At 40.8% G+C, this 20,621-nt stretch overlaps 1 protein-coding gene across 1 annotated transcript in view; it reads left to right on the forward strand.

The window, feature by feature from the left end:
• Positions 1 to 969: 969 nt before the first annotated feature.
• TNIP3 (TNFAIP3 interacting protein 3) overlaps positions 970 to 20,621 on the forward strand; it is a 32,497-nt gene continuing 12,845 nt past the window's right edge. Inside the window, exons 1-7 of the mRNA XM_009887898.1 lie at positions 970 to 980; positions 1,438 to 1,570; positions 12,250 to 12,336; positions 13,879 to 13,968; positions 15,099 to 15,164; positions 16,465 to 16,596; positions 19,118 to 19,246. Of these exons, the coding sequence (XP_009886200.1) occupies positions 970 to 980; positions 1,438 to 1,570; positions 12,250 to 12,336; positions 13,879 to 13,968; positions 15,099 to 15,164; positions 16,465 to 16,596; positions 19,118 to 19,246 (648 nt within the window). The remainder of the gene's footprint in view (positions 981 to 1,437; positions 1,571 to 12,249; positions 12,337 to 13,878; positions 13,969 to 15,098; positions 15,165 to 16,464; positions 16,597 to 19,117; positions 19,247 to 20,621) is intronic.

A 20,621-nucleotide genomic window follows, 5' to 3' on the forward strand; every position in this document is an offset into this window, starting at 1 on the left:
TTTCCCTATGCTGTAGGTCTAGCCCTTGAAACACCTCCAAATATCTTGTTTCTGCCATGAAACAAGATATTGTTTGGTTCAGACAGGCTTCGTGGCAGCTTGGAAACTACCATGAAATTCCAGCTTGTCCAACTACTAAGCGGCAAGTCAAAAAAAAGTTCTTGAGTTTTACTTGTCCTTGTTTGCTACTGTTGGCATTTTATTGTAGTACCTCTGCAAATGATTTTACATTCATGCTTAATGAAAATACATTTCTGTTATAGTCTCTGTGTTGTAAATATCAAGAATAAAATGCATCATTTTATGCTATCAGCATAAAGTTTGCCACACTTACTCTTAGGATTAGGATAGATGGGTGTGCTCATTGGATAATTTTATCTATTGTTCTTCCAGCGTTCTCTCAGAACCTGCAGCGCAGGTGTCTGTGGATTGCCTGTCTAAAGTGCAATAAGTATAACTGACAAATTCTTACTGCTTTCCGTTTTCCTGGTAGTTCAAATTGAAGAATTTAGTATTTTCTGCCTAAATCAATAAGTGATCTTGCTATAACAGGTTGGTAATAATTTTGAGCCTTGCAGCTTTCTTTCTGGTCATGCACTACTTATATGTAGAGTTGGTTTAAGCTGGTTAGGAAACGAAAGTCTGAGCTTGTAAAAGACATGAGTATTTCTTGAAAACTTGGGTTGGGTCTAGGGCTTTTGGGGGTTTGTTTTAATTATGCCTCAGTCCGTTCTCTGAAAGTCACATTCCACCATTATGGTGTATTGCGTGAATCAGCCCTAATTGTTAGTTGGTTCTGCGGATTTAGAGCAAGCCCTTAAGTGTGCCTAAGTCTTGTGTGTCCTCAGCAGAGAGACTGAAAGAAAATTATTTTCCCACCAAATGAATATCATTTTAGTGTTCACAACAGAGCAATTTTTACAAGATATGAATGTTTTTAAAAGGAACTTTCAGGGAAAAAGATTGAAAATGCATGTCAGGTATCTATTATGAAGTGTTACAGAAAACAAAATGTGCCATCAAAAAACTTTGTGAACTGAGCACCTAGTTTTGGAGTTCAAAACCAATTTAACCATTTCAGTTGCATTTTTGATAAAGTTGAATTTGAAATTCTTGAAGTTGTGGGTGGGGTTGAGGGCACATGACAGTGTTCATATAATTCCCAAAAGGGTCGACTTGGATTTTGTATACACAAGGTAGTAAAATTTATAAAGACTGCTTGTTTAAGTATTTTAAATTAATTTCTGTCACAGAGGACTTAGAGATTGCCTGTGTGACGCTGCTTTAGTGCTCTCTGTGTACCAAGGGAGAAGGGAGCAGGAGCTCGTTGCAGGACTAGCTCTGCTGTCTCTCTTGTCACATTCAGAAGACAAATTCACCTTCTCTGTGCTTCACGTTTTGGTGTAAAATTTAACACTGTTATTTCTTTCTAAGCAGGTGTGAGAGTAAAGAACTTGATATCGAAATAAGGAACCTGATAGAAAAGAACAACACTTACCAGTTGTGTGAGGACCCTGAACCTGTTGCCCAAGAGAGTCCGAATGCTCAGAGAACTTCATGTTCCCTTAAGGTAAATGCAGTCTGCTTTTGCAATGTTTATCTGCCAGGAAAGAACATTCAGGGGATGTTCCCTGGGCAACTTGATTGTGCATGAAACTTTTTGATTTCTGAAATGATGCAATGAACTTGCTACAATTTTTTTTTTTTTTCCTGAAACAGCTACTTTCTGTTACCAGGAAGACTGAATGCGAAGGCATGTTTTGTAGTGCTTTAAAAGGTCAACTACATCCACTGATTATCCAAAGTGCCACCCTCCGTAGTCAGCTATGCCTGTTGGATAACGCAGATCCGCAAAACTGCATACCCTAAGAGCACTGATGTTTCTTTAGGTTGTTGCATTTGGTGGTTCTGCTTTAACTGAGGATGAGCAGAGGTGTGGGTGACAAATATCTTTGGGAGTGTCAGAAAGGCTTTTAGATAAATAGGAAGAAAGAAGAAGAAAAACAGTGATTCAAACTCACGCTTCTGTGGTATTACTAGCAGAAAATCTTAAGCCACCTGTTAAGATGGTCATCTTTGCTTGCAGTGACGCAGCGGTTAACAAGCATGACAAAAACTTGTTCTAGGTTTCCCTCCTCTCCCCTGAAATAGCAAGCTGCTTTTTATCATGCAGTGGGAGGACCAAAGGAAATTCCTGTTTTCTGCAAACTGGGAAAGGGAGGAGTGAGAGGTGCAGAGGAGAGAAGTGATTAAGCCATGAATGCCATCCACCTTCAAGGGATGACACATTTACCTGCTTGTGTGACTCTGCTACGGGGTGGGAGGGGGAAGGAAACCTCTGAAGGCTGCACTCCGAGGCCCAATGCAGGAAATTGATGAGGCAGTAAAGGAGAGTTGACTCTCTTCTATGAAACCCGAAATTACACATAGCTCCTTTCACATGTAAACCGCCATCTGCAAAATGAGTCATGACCTTAGGGCATGAAGCTGAGCTGAGCGTAAGGAGATGCCCCAGGGTTAGACTAGTGGGATTAGAAACAGTAAGAGAGAAGCCTCAGGGAGGAATGGGGATTCCCGGCCCCAGGGGAGGAATAGGCACGGTGAAACAGAAGTCAGTGCAGAATCAAGTAGCACTGAGCTATGAAACTACAGGGCAGAACAGCAAGCCACAAACGGTCTGTGGAAACACCTGGTTCCCTGTGTTAGCCTCCCTCCATCAGAAGGAGATGTAGGAAAGGATTTGGTGGATGTGAGGAGGAAAAAGAAAGAGCGTGCTCACTTTAACTGTTTCTGTGGGGTGCTTCAGTGCTTCGCACAGAATACTGCGGCAGTATTTCATCTGCAGTGCTTTTAGGCTTTTTGCATTTATAGCACTTGTTTGCCCTTGAAAGATCCCCGTGTGTGGTTTTCATAGCTTAAAGGAGGAAAGTTTATAATATTTCTGCACTGGAAACATACTGGCTATTTTTTATTTATAATTTTAAGTCAAACAGCTTTTCACTTGGCTGGTTATTGACCTGGACTTCAAATGAGTGACAGCTTGACAGTTGTGATGATAAGCTCCAACAACCTCAGTATAAGATGCTAGCAGTGCATGTATCGGATTGTGTGTTTTGGAAAATGAAGCAATATTTCTAACAAACCTACTATACTTTCAACTACTAAGGTTATAAAATAGTATAAAAAAACCAAACAAACCAGAAGATGTCAGTTTGTGAAATGAAATGCTGATTTAGACTTAAAATGAGGGGAAAATTCTGTATTTAGGAATTAGGAAAAAGTTAATAATGAAACAGAAGTGTATCCTTCCCTATAGCGTTGGTCATTCATCAGGAAGCTATTTGGCAAAGCCAGCAAATCACTTTTATTCTGTAACTTTTTTTTTTCTGGAGTGAAGAGTATATATTGCACACTGCAAAATGTCATTTCCTTCTGAGCTTCAATCGCTTTTGAGACTGTTATCTGGAAACATCTGTAAAAAAAAATTCCCTTTTTCACTAGGATTTTTTTTTCCATAAAAATATGTAATAGCATTGTGGTTTTAAAAGCAAATATTTGAGAGAGACAAAATGTAGGTCTGCAGAATGAACTAATTCTCAGCACATCCTTCAGCCTATGATTCCTTTACCTGTAGTACTTTAACTGCAGCTCGTCAGGATGCTGTGTTCCCTGCTCCAAGAGCCCTAGGGAAAAGAGGCAGGAGATGACAGAGAATGTTCCCTGCTCCAAGAGAGGGAAAAGAGGCAGGAGATGACAGAGAAACATCCTTACAGGCAGGTCACAGCAATTAGAGCCTGTTGGTGTACTTGGGTGCCTGACACCCACATATGGTTTATTGGTCTAATATAAGGGACTTGAGTGCCTCTGTCCCTAAATGTAGTTTGTCTAGTTGAGCTAACTGGCATTTTAAGTGTTAAGCTGAAATGAGAGGTGAGAGATTTGTGTGGCATCGTTATTTTACACTGATTTAAGCTCTTCTCAGTTTAGTGAAATATGTTTACTTTTGCTAGAGCTATTGACCAAAAAAGGGAAACATCCAATGAAATCTTTTACTGATTAGAACAATCGATAATTTTGAATTCACAACTACTGATCTATTCCCACTATCTTCTGTAACATCACTTATTGCTGCCACGTGCAGCACGAGTTTATGTGAACAAGAAGGCTTGCAAGCGACAGTCCTGCAGAGGCCATAGTCTGTGAAAATGCGTGTCCTCAAAACGTGCCTCAAGAAGAAAAGTGTTCCTTGTTCTGTCTTCTACAGAGGGGGAAACTGAAGGCCAAAAGGATCAAACAATTTGCTATTTTAATATAAGAAAGCAAAGAAACATATTTCTTTTCACAAAAAAAAGCACCTTTCCTTTTCAAATTTAAGTATAAAGCTGATTGCATTCAACTAGAATAAGATAGACTAAATATTATGCATCAAATACAAATATTACTAGAAAGGACTTATGCAGAGTGTTTTCAGTATATTCAGGGCTTCATCCACATGAAGGATGTTTTCTGGGGGATGTGAGAGTGGATAAAAGTATTGAATAGGAAGGGAAGAATAGCAACTAAAATAATTAGTTTTCTACATCTTGCTCTAATTTTATCTGGTTCCCACATATTAAGGCGCACATTTGCATCTGCACATATTTTTTTGTCAGAGTGAGTACCTAACCGAACAGCACAAAAAGTTGAGGCTGACATACTTAAGGGAAAATCCCTTTCTAGCACACTTCTCCAGCTGAAGCGCGTAGACCAGGTTTAGACAGGAAGAGGTAGATTCTTCTTCTGGCTTAAAAGCTGAATTTATTCTTCAACTAAAATCCCTCATTTTTTGCCATTTCACTGTATGCACCAGAATGGGAAAAGAGGTTGCAAAGGATATTGTAGCAGGCACTGCTGGCATGATAACAGCTTCAGGAATAACGCCAAAAGCAAAGCTCAACAAAAATGTAAGCAAACAGAAGGCTCCCCAGAAGCCACCAAATTTTAACTGAAGTAGTATCGGAGTAAATCTAGCTCCTACAGTTCTGCAACTGAACATTACAATAAATGAAACAAACTCCAGCAAACCTCACAGCAGATAGCTAATAGACTAGGAAGAAAGAAAAAAAAAAGAGGGGGGGGGGAATATTACTTTACCATTCTGTCATCAAAGAAAGATTTTCTTTTGCTTGAATCAAGCATTTTAATGTTTCTTGGTTTCACTGCAGTTACTGAACAGACAGAATTTTGAGAAGTGACAAGTGGCTTTCAGTATCTTAATTTGTGAGTGCCTATTTTGTAATACTGTAACAGAAGCCTTCCCCAGAATAAAGATCCAGCACTCTGAAAATGAGAACTTTTATCTTCTTGCAGTGCTGGTGCTTGTGAGAGGATTCAGTGTTGGCCACAGCTCCAAAGCTTTGATTTTTCTCCCGTTGCAAGCTTCCCAGAGATGACTAAAAGGCTTTTACGCTCAGAAAGGTCAGGTCTTCCTAGAATGCAAACTAAAATCTATTTTTTAAATCGGGGGAAAAAAAAAGCCCAACCTCAAAGCTGCTACTAGTAGAAATTACAGAACATCATAGAAATAGACTAGAAATTAAGAAGAGATTTCTGAACAGTTCAGCCCGCTTTGTCCTTGCAGGTGAGCTTGTGTGCTGCCACTTGTGAGTTTACTCGGTGAGTTTCTGAGGGGTGGCAAATCCTGCCAGGTCCAATTTGCTTCCTGGGAAGCTTTTTCCATACCTGGTTGCTGACTGACTTATTCCTGCTCCTCACAGCCGTCTCTCTACAGGAGCTTCTGGCTCCCAGCTCCTTGCCAGGCACTCCTTGTAGCCACGCTCCGAAGTATCTGAAACTTTTTTCCCTGAGTGTGCTCAAACTGATTGCCATAAAAGAAGATGTTTCCCCCTTCACCCCAGTCTTTAAAGTAATACAAGACAGCTGTGAACAAAAGTTAAACTGGTACCATCTGTCATAATGACCAGAGCTACCTGATGTTTTTTGAAAAATACATGGCCAATTCTCTTCTGTCACCATTGCCTGTACCATGGACAAAAATCAGAAATGCTGAGGATAATGCTTCATAGACTAAGTGTGTGAGTATGAATTGGGAGGAAAAAAAAGAGCATGAAGAGTGGGAGAAAATTGGGTAAAGTTCTTGCTAAGAATTCATGATGATTAAGAAGATAAATGTTTTAAGTCATTATTCACAGACATTACAGAAGGTTTCAGACTCTTAGTCAAACTTGCAGGGACAGGTTTGTTCATTATAATATTTTCTTAATACATTTAATCTTGTTTTGATCAGTCACTGTAAGAGGGACAGAGCAGTGGAAGCCAAAGAACAGAACTCATGTGTACATTAAGGAAGCATTTTTATAACACACATAGAAGAGAAATTATTCTAGGAGGAGCCAGATCTGACCAGCTCTCCAAAGCCAGAAAGTGTTCATTCTTGTTGTATTAACTTCGTTTTCTTGAGCTACCAGATTTCACTTGCCCTTCTGGAGAGCAGACTCTGCTCCATTTCTCTACTTTGTTGTCTGTGTTTACTTGAACTATGCTCAAATGTAAAGAAAAGTTTATTTATATTCAGTGGTGGTTAATGCTACAATTACGCATCACAGCCCAACAGCAGGAGTAATGATGTTGAGTTTCCTTGCCTGGGATGGATAGGAGGAACGTGCAAAGGAAGTGACTTTCTGGAGAGTGAGTAGAAGCAGAAGTAAGGGCTGAGAAACAGATGAAAAGAGAATCTTAGTTAGTTATGCTTTTGCTCTAAAATGTGTGATGGACCCCAGGTAGATAAAGGCCTGTATGTCTCTGTATTTTAGGAAAGCTATAAAAAGTGACACAACTCCATCCACTGCAGACTATGATGTGGTTTTACACATATTTATGGACAAGTCGGAGGCAGTTTTACTGTACGACGTTGCCAAGTTTGTATTTCTTCACTCAGAGACTATTACCTGCAGTTTGTTTTCTCGTGATTTTTTTTTTTTTTAGTGTAACCAGTAAATGCCATGACACAGACTGACTTGTTCATTTAAAGAGGAAGAGAAGAAATAATCAGCAAAATTAAGGTTCACGCAAGCATTAGATTGGGATGTATAAAACTTGCCGACTAGATTGTCAGTGCTGTTACATCACATTTAGCAAGTCTTGATTTTGCACGTTAGTGGCTAAAGTAGGTATGATTTTACCACAGTAAAATCTGATTTTTAGTTGTCTGTGACAAGAGAGTGATTAGATTTTCCCCACAAGCCCTGTACTGCAGTGTTAGAGATGGTGCTAATTTGCATGGCGGCACCCAGCCTGTGTGTAGTCAGGGGTGTTGCCCACATCTGAGGTGCTGTTTCAGTCCACGGCTGCGAGAGTGGCTCAAGCAGCTCCTGGGGAGCCCTTGCCTTCATTAGCGCTGATGGACATCTTCTCAGCACAGCGCACAGCTGATGATGTTCCCGCTTGGGCACGCTTGGTTTCTCCTCTGGTATCTTCTCTGCTTTTCTGCAGATACTTACCAAACAGTGCAACACCTACCAAACGTATGCTGCCTTGCCTTTGGCAACGCTGCTAACTCTGTGTTTTCCTTCACAATTTGCTTTCCTGGTGTTTTGTGCTGGCCTGTTCACGCTTTGCAGACACCCTCTTCAGCTGTCATTTTTGCTTCCTGTGAAGCTTCCTGTGACTGTGTAGCACTAGGACAAATTTTCCTCCAGAATCTTTAACTGGTCTGCTTATGTTTTTCAGGCTGGAAAATTTTAACAGCTTGTTGAATGTTTGCTTGGATCTGTAAATAGATTTTTGGGTTTGCGACTGCATTTACAGCCAGGTCTTCAACTAAAATTCTCCAAGCAATTTAAAACTGCATGTTTGATTCAATAGCTTCAAGCCAAGTATAAATGCCTTAAAAATATTTTTCTTATTTTGACTTCTGAAGTCTGATAGCTGTCAAAAAGAGTCTTTATTTCAAGGATTTTTATATCTCAGATGTCTGAAGTGCTGAGGTACAACTAAGTTGTTCTTCATTGTGTAGCAGTAGACTGATAAACAAATGTAGTGTCTTTATCTCTGCAATACCAAAGAAAATGAATGTTGTCATCTCCTTGTCTTTCTTTTCAGTGCTACTAACTGTTTTCACAGAGAGAGACAACAATTTTGCTTCAACTTCTCCCAGTTTTTGCTGGAAGAATGCTACCACCTCTGAAGAGCTTGAGCTTTTGTTCCCTACTCATTGTCATTTCTTCTGTTCATATAGATTTTGGACATACTCTTCTCTTTCCAGTACCCCGTACTATTCTTACGTGGCAATCAAAGCACTTGTGAGGAAAGGAAGAAGGAACCTATCTCCCACCAAGCTGCTTGCACAGCTGAACAGCACTGTTGTTCTTGAGCACATTATTTCTCTTAAGATGTATTTCCTATCAAATCTCTTAAAAGGCATTTGATTTTAGGTATTGTGTGAAGGGGCATCAGCGTTATCCGTAGGAATGCTGAGCTTGCCTAGCTAGGCACTGAAGAGTACTTAAAGTCATTTCGATTCTGTCGTGTTTTGTATAAAATCCCTGTAGTGAAAAGCAATAGCTAAAAGGGTGCAAGAAAACTTGGCACTGTTTTTAACATGTGCATGTAGGGTGGAAGGCCAGTAACAAAGCTAAGAGCTTCCACACAGGCATGCCTAGCTCAGAGCTTATTGATTATTAGCAGGAAGCGTTAAGTCTTTCAAACAAGACAGTGATGTTAGGTGAAAGATATACCCAGTAAACGAGGCCAGCATGAATTGCATTCACCGGTGGTGCCAAACTGCATGCAAACAACAGCTATTTCAGTAAACAGTGAAACTCGACTCAAAACTCTTATGCATAGCCGTAGTGTGGGAAAGGACAACAGCGGTTGCGGCTCAGACACCATGGTAGGCTCACAGAGAGTGAAAATGGACAGATGTGCCGGTCAGTTTGGCATGGAAAGGGGGAGATGTGGAGACGCTGTTGCTGTTCCAGCCTCTATTCTTCCAGGAGCTTCACCTTTTCCCCCAGGTCTTCCCAGCTCCTTCACCGCGTCATGAAGGCAGGAGCAGTGGGAAGAATGGAAAGGAACAGTGTTGCAACTAGTTAAAATCCCTATAAATGGCACCTTCAGATCTTCCAGTCCAAGACAGAATTACTCACTTTTGGTAGTCATTAATATGGTCATTAAGGTATCAACAACAAAGGATTTGGTGTCCTAATGTCCACCTAGCTTTCCAGGAAACTGCTCAGCTTTCCAGGAAACTCTTTTGAACTAAACGGTAACACCTGTGTGCATTCCAAGGTCTTAGCCTCATCCTCTCCTCAAAGTAATTTGAGCACTAATATCATTTAAGTGGGAGCTGTGATTCACAGGTAGGGCTGTGCCCTGGGTTTGCTCTTCTGTCCCTGCTACAGAGAACACTCAGCAACTCATGTAGCACTTTGTAGCACACTGTGGTGAGGAAATGGGAAATGGGCTGATTTACCTTAGCAGGGTAGACCATAAAATGCGGCTGTTCAACCTAAGCTTTCTCCCAAAGCTTAGCTGCTGCCGGAATAGGGATGGGCCTGCCAAACATGGGAGCCGGTGTAAGGGAAGGTATCTGTGCTTCAGAATCATTGCCCTCAAGAGCAGACGTGCAGCATGGAGGTTTTCTGACTGTATTTTTATGAATCAGATGCTCAGTGTTGGTACTTTATAGACAGAGACAGACTCTGTTTCCATGAGTTTATAATTGTAGAATGGTTAGAGTTGGAAGGGACCTTAAAGACCATCTAGTTCCAACCACTTTGCCATGGGCCCGGACACCTCTGACTAGACCAGGTTGCTCAAAGCCCCATCCAACCAGTCCTTGAACACTTTCAGGGATGGGGCCTCCACAACTTCTTTGGGCAACCTGTGCCAGTATCTCGCTGCCCTCAGAGTAAAGAATTTCTTCCTAATACGTAGTCTAAATCTACCCTCTTTCAGTTTAAAACCGTTACCCCTCGTCCTATTGGTACACTCCCTGACGAGGAGTCTCTCTCCACCTTTTCTGTAGGCGCGCTTTAGGTTCAGGAAGACTGCTATAAGGCCCCCCAGAGCCTTCTCTTCTCCAGGCTGATATAATGTATAGGACTGTAGCAGCCAGGACATTGGGAGATGACTATAGATAATTGCTGTTTGTGTCATTTGTGTCTAGGGACAGTACCCTCTCCTTCAGCAGCTCACTCTAGACTCTTCATGTGCCCTAGCTTCAGTACAGTCAGAACACAGTTATGCAGTGACAGCCTGCTAGTGGCTGCTGCAGACGTGGCTGTGACAGATGGACAGACCGTGGGTAAAAGGAGACATCACCATTCTCTGATCTGACACAAACATCTGGATGACCTTTAGCGTTCAGTTGGCCTGTTTCCCTGTGTGTATAATAAAGTTATTGCCTGCTTCTGCAAAGAACTTTGAAGTCATTAGGTGTAAGCTTTAGTTTGATATAAACTTTTAATAATATTACAATGCTCAGTCTCATTTTAAAAATGTGTGGTGCTTCCTCTTCCTTCTCCGCTGTGGGGATTTTTAGGGTTTACTTATTACTACATTCTCTCAGGTAGCATGGTATGTTTATTCATTTTAGAAGTTGGCCTTCTCGCTTGTCTGTTTCCCAGAGGATGGCCTTCCTGTTTTACTCAATCTTGCTTTGGCGGTACAGAGGTTGACTTTGTTTCATTGCCTGACAGTTAGTGGCTCATATTTCTTGCAATGTATTCAATCACTACAGAAATGTTGAGAAATGCAATTGTGGAAATTGCTATTGTATTATCAGCCAGTAGTTTTTCCTTCTTTAAACCAATGCTGTACCTGGGAGGGATATGTTCAAAGACTAGTTTTGGTATAGGTACAGATGAAATTCTTTTATTTTTTGATGTGTTGGATGACTCTTATGTAGAATGTAAAATGTCTTTATTAAAATAACGTTTGGTTTTTAATTTCTCTCTTTATACCCCACGAGTTTTCCAGCCACTCCATAAACCAGGAAAAAATAAAAAGAACATTAGGGTAGGGAGGATATATTTCATATGCAAATATTATAGAATAGTAGCTTTCTTCCAAATTGGGGTTTATATCTTGCAAAAGAGGAGTCGCTTAGTCACACATTACGAACCAGAGATCTGGAATGTGGCTGTTAAATTCCAGCATTTGACAGGATTACTTTACTTTGTCTAAATCCTTTTTTTGGAAATTGAAAGAACTCCCACAGGTTTATATTATTTTATGTCAAATTTCACAGGCTAGCTTTCGTTCCTTTCCTTGAAAAGGAAATAAGCAACCTTTGCTCCCACTGAAAAAGCCTCAGACCCAGGGATCTTTCCGCAAGAAGGAAAATGATTTTTCTTTTTAATGCTTCCTTCTCAAATCCATCATTATTCAGAATTCCAAGGCTGAAGATGACAGTACTTTGCACTTTTCTCTTTCCTCCTGACTTTGTATGTGAAGTCTGTGGAAGCCTTTTCTTTGTTAATCTTTCCAGTGACTTTAACTTGGCAAGGTTAACCTCTTTTTCCAAATGGGAAACTGACACAAGTTTGAAGTGTTAGATACGTTGAGTACTCAAGTGAAGACTTGAGTAGCTTGAATCTAGATCTATGCTTAGATGAGGTAAGGACTAGAACTGCAAGTACGATGTCCTTAGGAGAAGAATAACGACGCCTGTCATACTTCATCTTTGTGCAGCTTTTCTTCAGGGAAAGTAAATCAATTTTCCAATTATGGTTTTCCCCTGAACATCTTGGGGTTTGTATGGGTGTGCTCTTCCCCATAGCTGTTAACAGACTTCTCTATTACTCCTTTATAAGCATGACTCACTAATTTTTTGATCATGATAGTTCACACTGTCTTAGTGTCACTTAATACTTGTCATATTTACGTAAGTCCTTTTTTACAACTGGAAGCAGGGATAGAAAACCCTGTCCTCTTGTTTACTGAAAAAACATACCCTTCCTTCCCTTATACATGCAACTTCCTCTCTCAGGGCCAGTCAATTGTGATTTACATGCACACTAAGCAGAGTACTGCCTTGCCCGGCATATTAGTCATAGGCAGTGTGCTTCAACCCGTCTGGGAAGCCCCCGCCAGGAAGAAGGAAAAGGTTAAAAATCAAAATTCCACCCCTTATTTCTGAACCTCGGCTGCTTCCACAGGCAGCACTTGTGGATCTTCTGAGTCTTAATGCAGTTGTCCTGCTCCTTTAACCAACATAAAATATCTCTTCCGTTGCTCCTCTTATAGACCCATAGTGAAACAAATGCTGAAGGCCATCTTGGATGCACGTGGGCAGATGTGAGTGACATGGAAGTCCCGGCAGACGCACTAGAAGTAAGTGACTGTTTTGGCTCTTCTCTGAAGTGCTGATTAACAGGAACAGCTTGAGCTGGTGCAGGTATCATGCATGTCGCTTCATAGATTGGCAATTATGGGCTCATTTTTGTGTTCCGGTAGATTCATCTGAATGATTTATGCTGTTTAAGAGTAGAAGGAAATGTTAGAAATATTTTTGGATGCGGCCTTCTTAGAAAGAAAACCTTTCCTAGAGGTTTTTTTTTCCCTGCTGAAAAGTACCGGTCAATTTAATTTGTTATGCAAAGGGTAGAAAGTGATTCATTTCAGTGACCCTACAGCGTCTTTGAGCAGTATTTGGGCCAGTTGGTGCCCGGTGTATATATAGCGGTTAGATTTATGAGTTGTCCTATTCACTTTAATAGGACTCTTAAATATGCTCTTAAATACATGCCTAAGGCCCAGATTCTAAAAACAATTCAACACATGAATAACTTCATTGACTGCCAGGTAATTGCGTCAGATACTTTAAGTTAAGCATGTCAATGAACTAGAGGAAGAGGGATTGTTTACTGGCATGGAAGTCAAGTGTTCCACATTGGAGCTCAGCAGGACCATCCATGGGGCAAATACGTGGTCAGGATTTTTGCCTGTGGAAAGACACAACAAAGCTATACTTTGATCTTCTTCATGAGTATTTGGCATTTTTCTATTCTCTAGCTGAAAAAAAGAAATTTATTTCAGGGGATTTAAGACCTCAGAAGCGCTCACGCTTTTACTCTAGTTTCTCATATTTTGATTGAGAATTTAGGGAGGAAAAAAAAAAATAATTCCTGACCAGGTATCTGAACATAGTATGCTTTATTTTTGTAAGCATGTATCTCTTTTCTAGTACTCTTCTCCTGATACATATCTATATATATCTCTATATTTATATAATAGCTCACATGTTTGTTTTCATGACAATCCATAGAAACTTCCTGGAAATTATGATAGATGAAATTGCCATTATAAGAATGAAGATTTGTCCTGCATGGGCAAAACTCCACACTTTAAAAAAAATGAAACAATTGCAGACTGATTTCCTAATTTCTCCAAATCGCCTATTCATTTTCGCATTGCTTGTTTTGAACCCATTGTGCTAAAGTTTATTGCCTTGGGCCTGCAAGCACTTACCAGGGGCAATACTACTTATTATTCTAGTTCTTGTAAATGAAGGGAATTACTTACGCCCACTTCAACTTATGCTCAACTTTTGTGGCTTGTACTACTTGTTTGTACTACCATCTGTAAGATAATTAAAATCCTATTTTGTGTTCCATCTCAGATGGTACAAATAGACATAATTTTGTTTATTTCAGTGCCCATTTGCATAATGCTTCAATTAAAACACAGATGTATGCTCCAAAGTTTCCTGTCAGCAGGTGTAAAGGTACTGAAATACAAATGCAATGTAAGAAAATGTTGCTGTTTCAGTTTCTTTACATGCACGTGCCATGGTGGATGGGAACTTCATATGATAATCTTGACTTGAAGAGATGATGCCGAAAGCATTCATTTTTGCACATTTCTTTTCTCCAGTCAAGGCACACATTACGGACCAAAAAGAACACTATATCAGCCGGTTCTCTGGAACAACAGATCCTGTCACTGGAAAGACAGAGACGAGAGGTAATCTTAAGTTTACCCCTAACCTTTACAGATATAACCTCTAAGACAGATATTACAATATCAGTAATATGCCTGGGGCAGGAAATCTCACTGAATGTGTGTTATCACTGTTACTTACACTATGTTTATGCTGCAGTTGGTTTTACCCACCAGTCCAGCAAGGCCTATATTTTTCCTGTGGTAATCTCATCCTGTCCTCTTGTGAGACAAATTCTGTGTGGAGATTTTCTGCTTTGCATTTCTTCCCAAAGTGTGCAAGCACTTAATTTTCTTTAAGCTAGTTCCTGTAGTCCTACTTCTCTCTACCAAGCCAGGCAGAGTTATATTAGGAGAACTGTTCCTAAAAACAAACGATGACTTATGGTAGCATGGCTATGAATCTAGAAGAGCAGAGATTTATACAGTACAAAGGGTAAATTTTTTTAATGGTCGCTGTTGTAAAGGCCAGGGAACCACTGTGAGTAGTAGCCAGTGTTGTCTTGGTCACAGGTAGCAGCGAACTGGAAGCCATTCTTGTGCTGAGCGTCCTAAAGAGTCACCCTATCTCCTACAAAGCAAAATCCTTCCGAGGGACCTATTTGGCTTTCTCCGATAGAAACGCATGCATGATGAATTCTCTTCTTCTCACTTACACACGTGGTGTTAGCCGATCTTCACATCTTGCATGCATACGCTTGCTTGGCTTAGTGGTACTGAGAAAGGCAAGCAGGGTTTGCAGCCAGTAGTAATTGCAGTCAACAGGAGTCTTCAACTCAGTTTTTGGAAGTCAGGGACCTTCTAATTGGAAGAAAATTTGAAGGAATCTAACAAGAAAGTCCTTGGCCATTTAGGAGTTGCGGCTTGGGATTTGTACAGCCTTGCAAATGATTCACCTGTAGCTTATTGTGTATTTGCGAGCTTCCTGAATGTTACTTCCTGAACGGTCATGTCCTATAACAGAAACACCAAAGGACTGGCAGATGGGCTGTAAAGATCGCCAAACCTTACGCTTGCTTTTTCTGAAATGACCTGGCCGGATAAGGAGGAGGTTGTGAGCACTCATAGCTGAAGGATTAGAATGCCAGGCTATTTTTTATTTATTGACAATGTTGAAATAAGGGTTATTTACTGTGACTTCCTGATAATTACAGCTTCTGGAGGTGAACAAGCAATGGGATCATCAGTTTAGACGTATGAAACAGCTTTATGAAAAACAGGTAACAATGTTGACTGCTTCTATTGGAATATCTATACCACCTGCTGATAGTTAAGTCTGTGCTAAAATACCAACCAGCCATAGCTATAGTAAATATCTTAGGGGGGGAAAGGCATCATGTTTACTATGTCTTCAGCTCACAAATTAAAAAAGCTTCATCACATAAAAGTGAAGCTAATGTGTGTACCGTCTTCAGTAGGACATAATAACCAGAGAAGCAGGGCATCTCTAAAATAATAGGAACCAGGGTGGACATAACAGCAGAGGTAATATGCCCTATATGAGGTATTAAAAATGGCTCACATTTCAGAGCATAATTAGCTGAAAATTAGCTTGCAGCACCTGGTGTACCCAGCCACTGATCCACATTGTCACATATCTGCTGGTTCTTGTCCTGTCTTTTTTGACTGGCTTGTGAAGCCTGGAAGCTCACTGGGGCTCCCTGTAATGGGGAAGCTCTCAGATAAATCCTCCGTGAATGCCATCTTCTATAAGCAGAGACTTTTTTGCTTTTGAGAAACTGCTGTGTACAAAAGCTCTTGATTAGAAAAATAAATTTCAAATAAATACTTTCTATTTCCTTTTTTGGTCAAGATCCCATTGGCATAGCTTTCATACCTGTTCGCGGTTGTGTGGCACCTGTGCTTCACTTTGCCTAGTGAAGCTGGCTGCTTACAATTTTGCCTGGTGTTCTAAAAGCCAAGTTGGTTCACTGACACTTCTCACCTCCTGTTTTTGTCTTTGAAAAGGAAGTTTGCGGAATGACCTCATGTTGCTTACAAGGAAAATTTTCTCTCTAATGTTTTCCAGTAAGCTTTACTGAGATCTGGATCATTTATTTGATTTTTTTTTTCTTTCCCCAAAGAGAAAAGGAATTTAAATGGTTCTTCCTCATTCAATATGGGACCCTTTTATGCCTCTGGCTAGACCGTTTGGATGTGCACCACTGCAGAGGGAGTCCAAATTGCAAAAGGAAAAAAAAAAGAACATTAAAACGGAAAATTCATTTGGAGGGAAAGACCCATTGTAGCTGTCCTTTGGCGGCAAAACAGTGTGAGACTCAACAGGGTTAATATCAACAGAGAATTTGCCCAGGATCATTGAGAATCTCCACTGCAGACAGAGCAGCGGAGCTTGGAGATGGAGAGGGGGAAAGTCAGTGGCTGGAGACTTTACACACAACCAGATCCACTCCTTTATGCTGATCTTCTGAGAGCTGAAAGGATTTGAAGGCACCTTCAAAGTGCTGTGCCCTTCAGGGTCCCCAGGTAGCCCACTGTGGTCTGTCACTTGCTTTTCAGCTGGCAGAAATGAAAGCAAAACTGGACGTGTCGGAGAGGAGAGTTGGTAAGCTGGAGGAAGAGAGACATCGACAGCATCCTGAAGATGAGAGGTTGCGAGCCCTGGGCAGAGAGAGGCCATTGCAGGAAACGGTAGGAGGGTGCACGCTGTTACCCCGTTCGTGCTCAGTGCTGAACGCTGTCTTGCCTTTCCTCTTTCTCATCTCGCGAGTGGCAGGGCGTGGGTTGTCGCACAGCCATGAGATGAGATTGTGGTGTGGAGTGCTCCTCAATATTGTACCCAAGGCAGTGGCTGATCTTCTGTATGATCAGAGAACTATGTACAGAGAGAGAGTCATTTCAATTGAAATTGGTAGAGAGCACAGCATTAGTGTGTGTGGGGGAGTAACGAGCAGATTGATAGGAATACAGCAGAGATTTCCTTCCTCACTGTTCAGTTCAAGGTGAATTTCTTTGTGAATGAAAATGCTACAGTGATTTCAAATGGAATAGGAACATCATTGCAGATGTTACATGAAGTGCTTGGCAATAAATACTTTAAGGAATGCATTCAGCTCCAGACACCCACATTTTGGTATTGACAATATAGATTTTATATGTGCGCTAGCTATCTCAGCTCCCTGTAAATATTAGTGATATAGTCAATGCAGTTATTAGGGCTGAAAGTGCCTGGGCTGATCAGCTGCTCTAGACCAGCGTTCACCTTACCCTGAGAGTGGTTGGGCCCTTTCTCAGGACTCCTTAGGCACTCGCGCTTGTGTAGGCATTCACATCTGAAGTTAGATCCCTAAGCTGGATTCCCACCACAACAAAACCACCAACCTGAGCAATCAGCATATGTATCCCGAACGTATACGCAAAACTTTGTGCCCTGTTTTACAGGCACCACAGAGTGATGCTTCCTATCTTCATTCCACTTCATGGTATTACACACTTCCTAACTTCTCGTAAGATTTTCTGGATGGTGTTCTGACGGCTGAAGTCCGACTTCTCTATCACTTGATAACATGAGGCAAACCTAAAAACAAGTGGCAATCGCATCACTTCCAGGCTCAGATAAGATGCAAGTTTGCTGCTGCTGGAATAGAAATGTAAAGCCCTTAGCTTTTATCTTCATAAGCAGAACTTTCATCTTACTTGCTTATCAATTACAGTATGGTCTTAGCTAAGCACATGCTTGAATAAGAAGCAATAAGATGTAAGAATTCAGATTGTTCAAAAACCTGAACAAACTGGAAATCTTTAGTTACAAATGGCCCGATTCCTGGAGGTGTTAGCTTCTGAGAAGGAGGTTGTGTGCTAGGAACTAGGAAAAGAGGATGGCAAAGGTGAAAAGAAGAGCATAGGTAAAAGCCTATATGGATTTTAGTGTTTTGTTTTTCTTTAATATCTTAAAGCATACATGCACATGCCAGTTCAAGCTAGCTCCTGGGTGAGTTCCTATACTTAATGTAGAGATACCCTGCTAATCTTGCCCAGTTTTGGAGAAAATGAAATGTTCCAACTAACTTAGAACAAAGGAAGATAAAGCTACCTCGTGTAAGCAACAGTTTCTCAAGGGGCCTTTTCAGTGGCTCAATTAGCACATGGTGGTGCATTTCTCATGAGCCCAAACCATAAACGCCTAATGGCTGGCTGCACAGAGATACGCCTGTTGCACAGGAAAAAAAAAGCATTCATATGGTGTTCTGTGCGTGCGATTGTTGGATCTCTTTTTTTTTTTTTTTTTTTAATCACATAAAGCAGCTGCAGAAGAATATTTGAAATACTTCCTTTTTTGTAGAACGGGCCATCCTGTTTCATATATCTAAACAACTTTGGTCTAAGACAGTCTGGCAAAAGCGGGCTAGTGCGGAATGCATTACCCTGCGAGAGAAGCTTACGCAATGCCATTTGCTTCGGGGTCTAATTCGGATCTTGGCTCCCTTCACTGTAAATTGAAAAGCACCATTGCACTGAAAGCAATAGGAGAAATCAAATACTGTCTTGAAAGATTAGTGTGTAAATCCTGTAGGAGGTGTAGGAACATCTTCCTGGTAGCTTGCTGGGATGGCAACAGTGGAGGCACAAGTACTAGGAAGGGTCAAGCTCAAGTCAACAACTGTGACGGGGTCAAAGAAAGTGGACTTTTAAGCCTTGGTTGGTAGCTTGGTAATTCTTGAGTGGACTGAGACCTGCCTTAGTCTCTTATGTAGTGGAAAAAGCCTTCAGACTATGTGATACTGAGATCTGGTTTTGTCTTTGATGTAGTATGACACTGGGAATGCCTGGGACTCTACCAGCATTTAGCTCTGGCCTTAGGCTATGAGTACATAAGAGTAATGTAGGTTTGGGATGATCATCTGTATGGTACTGAGCTTCTTGGCCTGCCAGCTTTCTCATGCCTTTGCAACTGCAGACTGTAGAGAGCAGGGATTTAGTCTGGTATGTTGTCTCGGTCTCATCATATGGTGAGTGGTCAAAACAATTTCAACAGACTTTGTCATATCTGGGTTTTACAAACCATCCGCCTTCCTGTTGCCTCCCTTCCCAGCTGTGTTTGGGACAACAAAAATGCAGCACATCTGCCAGACAGCAGATATTCTGAAAATTGTTCTTGAAAAACGGTTCCATCTGCATTTCAGCAGCATCTCTCTGTATGTTTGCATTCCAGAAAGAAACAAAGGTCCTTAGTGAAGCTCTCCGGGAAATGAAGGAAGAGAACAAGCTCCTGAAGCAGAAGAATGCCTCAATGATCAGAAAGAACGAACACTATGAGTGTGAAATAAGTCGTCTCAATAAGGTATGAACAAGAGTGAGCCACTGACCGGGACCTCTTCCTTTAATTTTAGGGTCTGTGTTGTCAAGCAGTGACACTAGTAGATGCCCATCTTTACTGGGTAAACAACCTGTTCATGGTAGCAAACTCATGATCACCATTTGGGAGCTGGGGAAATAAGCAAGAATTTACTTTAGCTAATACCTGTGCAGTTGTTCTTGGTAGGTAGTAGGATTGCATTGTAAAGAGAAGAGTTAAGAGAATCTTTGGCTGCTACTGTGAAACCTCTCTACCTGTTGTTATATCGAAGCTCTTTCTACATAATCCCTCCTTAGAACAAAAGGGAAATAGCACAAAGACACTTTCATATGCATCCAGTGAAACACTGTGATTAAAAAAAGTTCAGACAGCTTAAAAACTGTTGTTTTACATATATTCTGTGTTGGAGAATAATGGCTTCTCTTCACAAGACATGCTCCTGGCTTATTTTTTATATACATACATAAATATATTCACACATATAAGTATTATGTGTATATATGTCTCATTGAGGAAACTGCCATAAAATAGCTAAATGGGATTTTTTTTTTTTTTAACTAAGGGAAAGTAATAAATGTAACTTCGTTTAATCAAAAGATCACATAAAGCAGTGGGTGTTTTCTAACAATTTTGTATTTCATGGTGAACCACAAACACTTCCTGAGGAAATGCACTGCAGTAACCATTGCTGTATAACTTTGTGATCCACAAGCTAAAGGGCCACGATGTGCAAAAGTCAAGGCAAAAAAGTATGATCCCCTAGATCTTTTTGAAATACATTGACAGGACTTGCTCAAAGCCTCAGTGTAACTTTCATTCAAGGTCTTGTTTGTAAAACCACTATTTCAATGTTTTATTTTGCTGTCTTATTGTATGATGTGGTTGGAACTAAGACAACTGGGTAAATAGGCCATTCTTTTAAATGAAACATCAATTTCATGTAACAGACTTCCCATGAGTAATTTACTGATTTTCTGTGTATTTCCATCCTTCAAATTTCATGTCATGAATGCACGTAAGACTGGAGGGGACCCTCTGTGCCCTTTTAAGTCTAGTCCCCTGCTGTTGCAGGTTCAGTGACTTGAAGTTCTTACAAATTCTCCAAAATCAAATAACTTTTTCCTTAAAAATACTTAAGCTCCTTCTACTGTGCTTCTGTTGGAAGGCTGCTGGAAGGCCCTTCTTTCATTAGAGGCTTTCATCTGTTTCAGTTGGGCTGAACTTACTCTGTCCAGATGATATTCATTTGTTCTTCTGGTAGTAATGTCGAACAGATCTGCTTCACTCCTTGTGTGAAGCAGATCTGTCCTCTCCTTGAAGCAGAACTGTCCTCTACTGAAAATGCAGTTGCTCTCAGGGG

Source organism: Charadrius vociferus, unplaced genomic scaffold (assembly GCF_000708025.1).
Source record: "Charadrius vociferus isolate BGI_N301 unplaced genomic scaffold, ASM70802v2 scaffold806, whole genome shotgun sequence".
NCBI lineage: Eukaryota > Metazoa > Chordata > Aves > Charadriiformes > Charadriidae > Charadrius > Charadrius vociferus.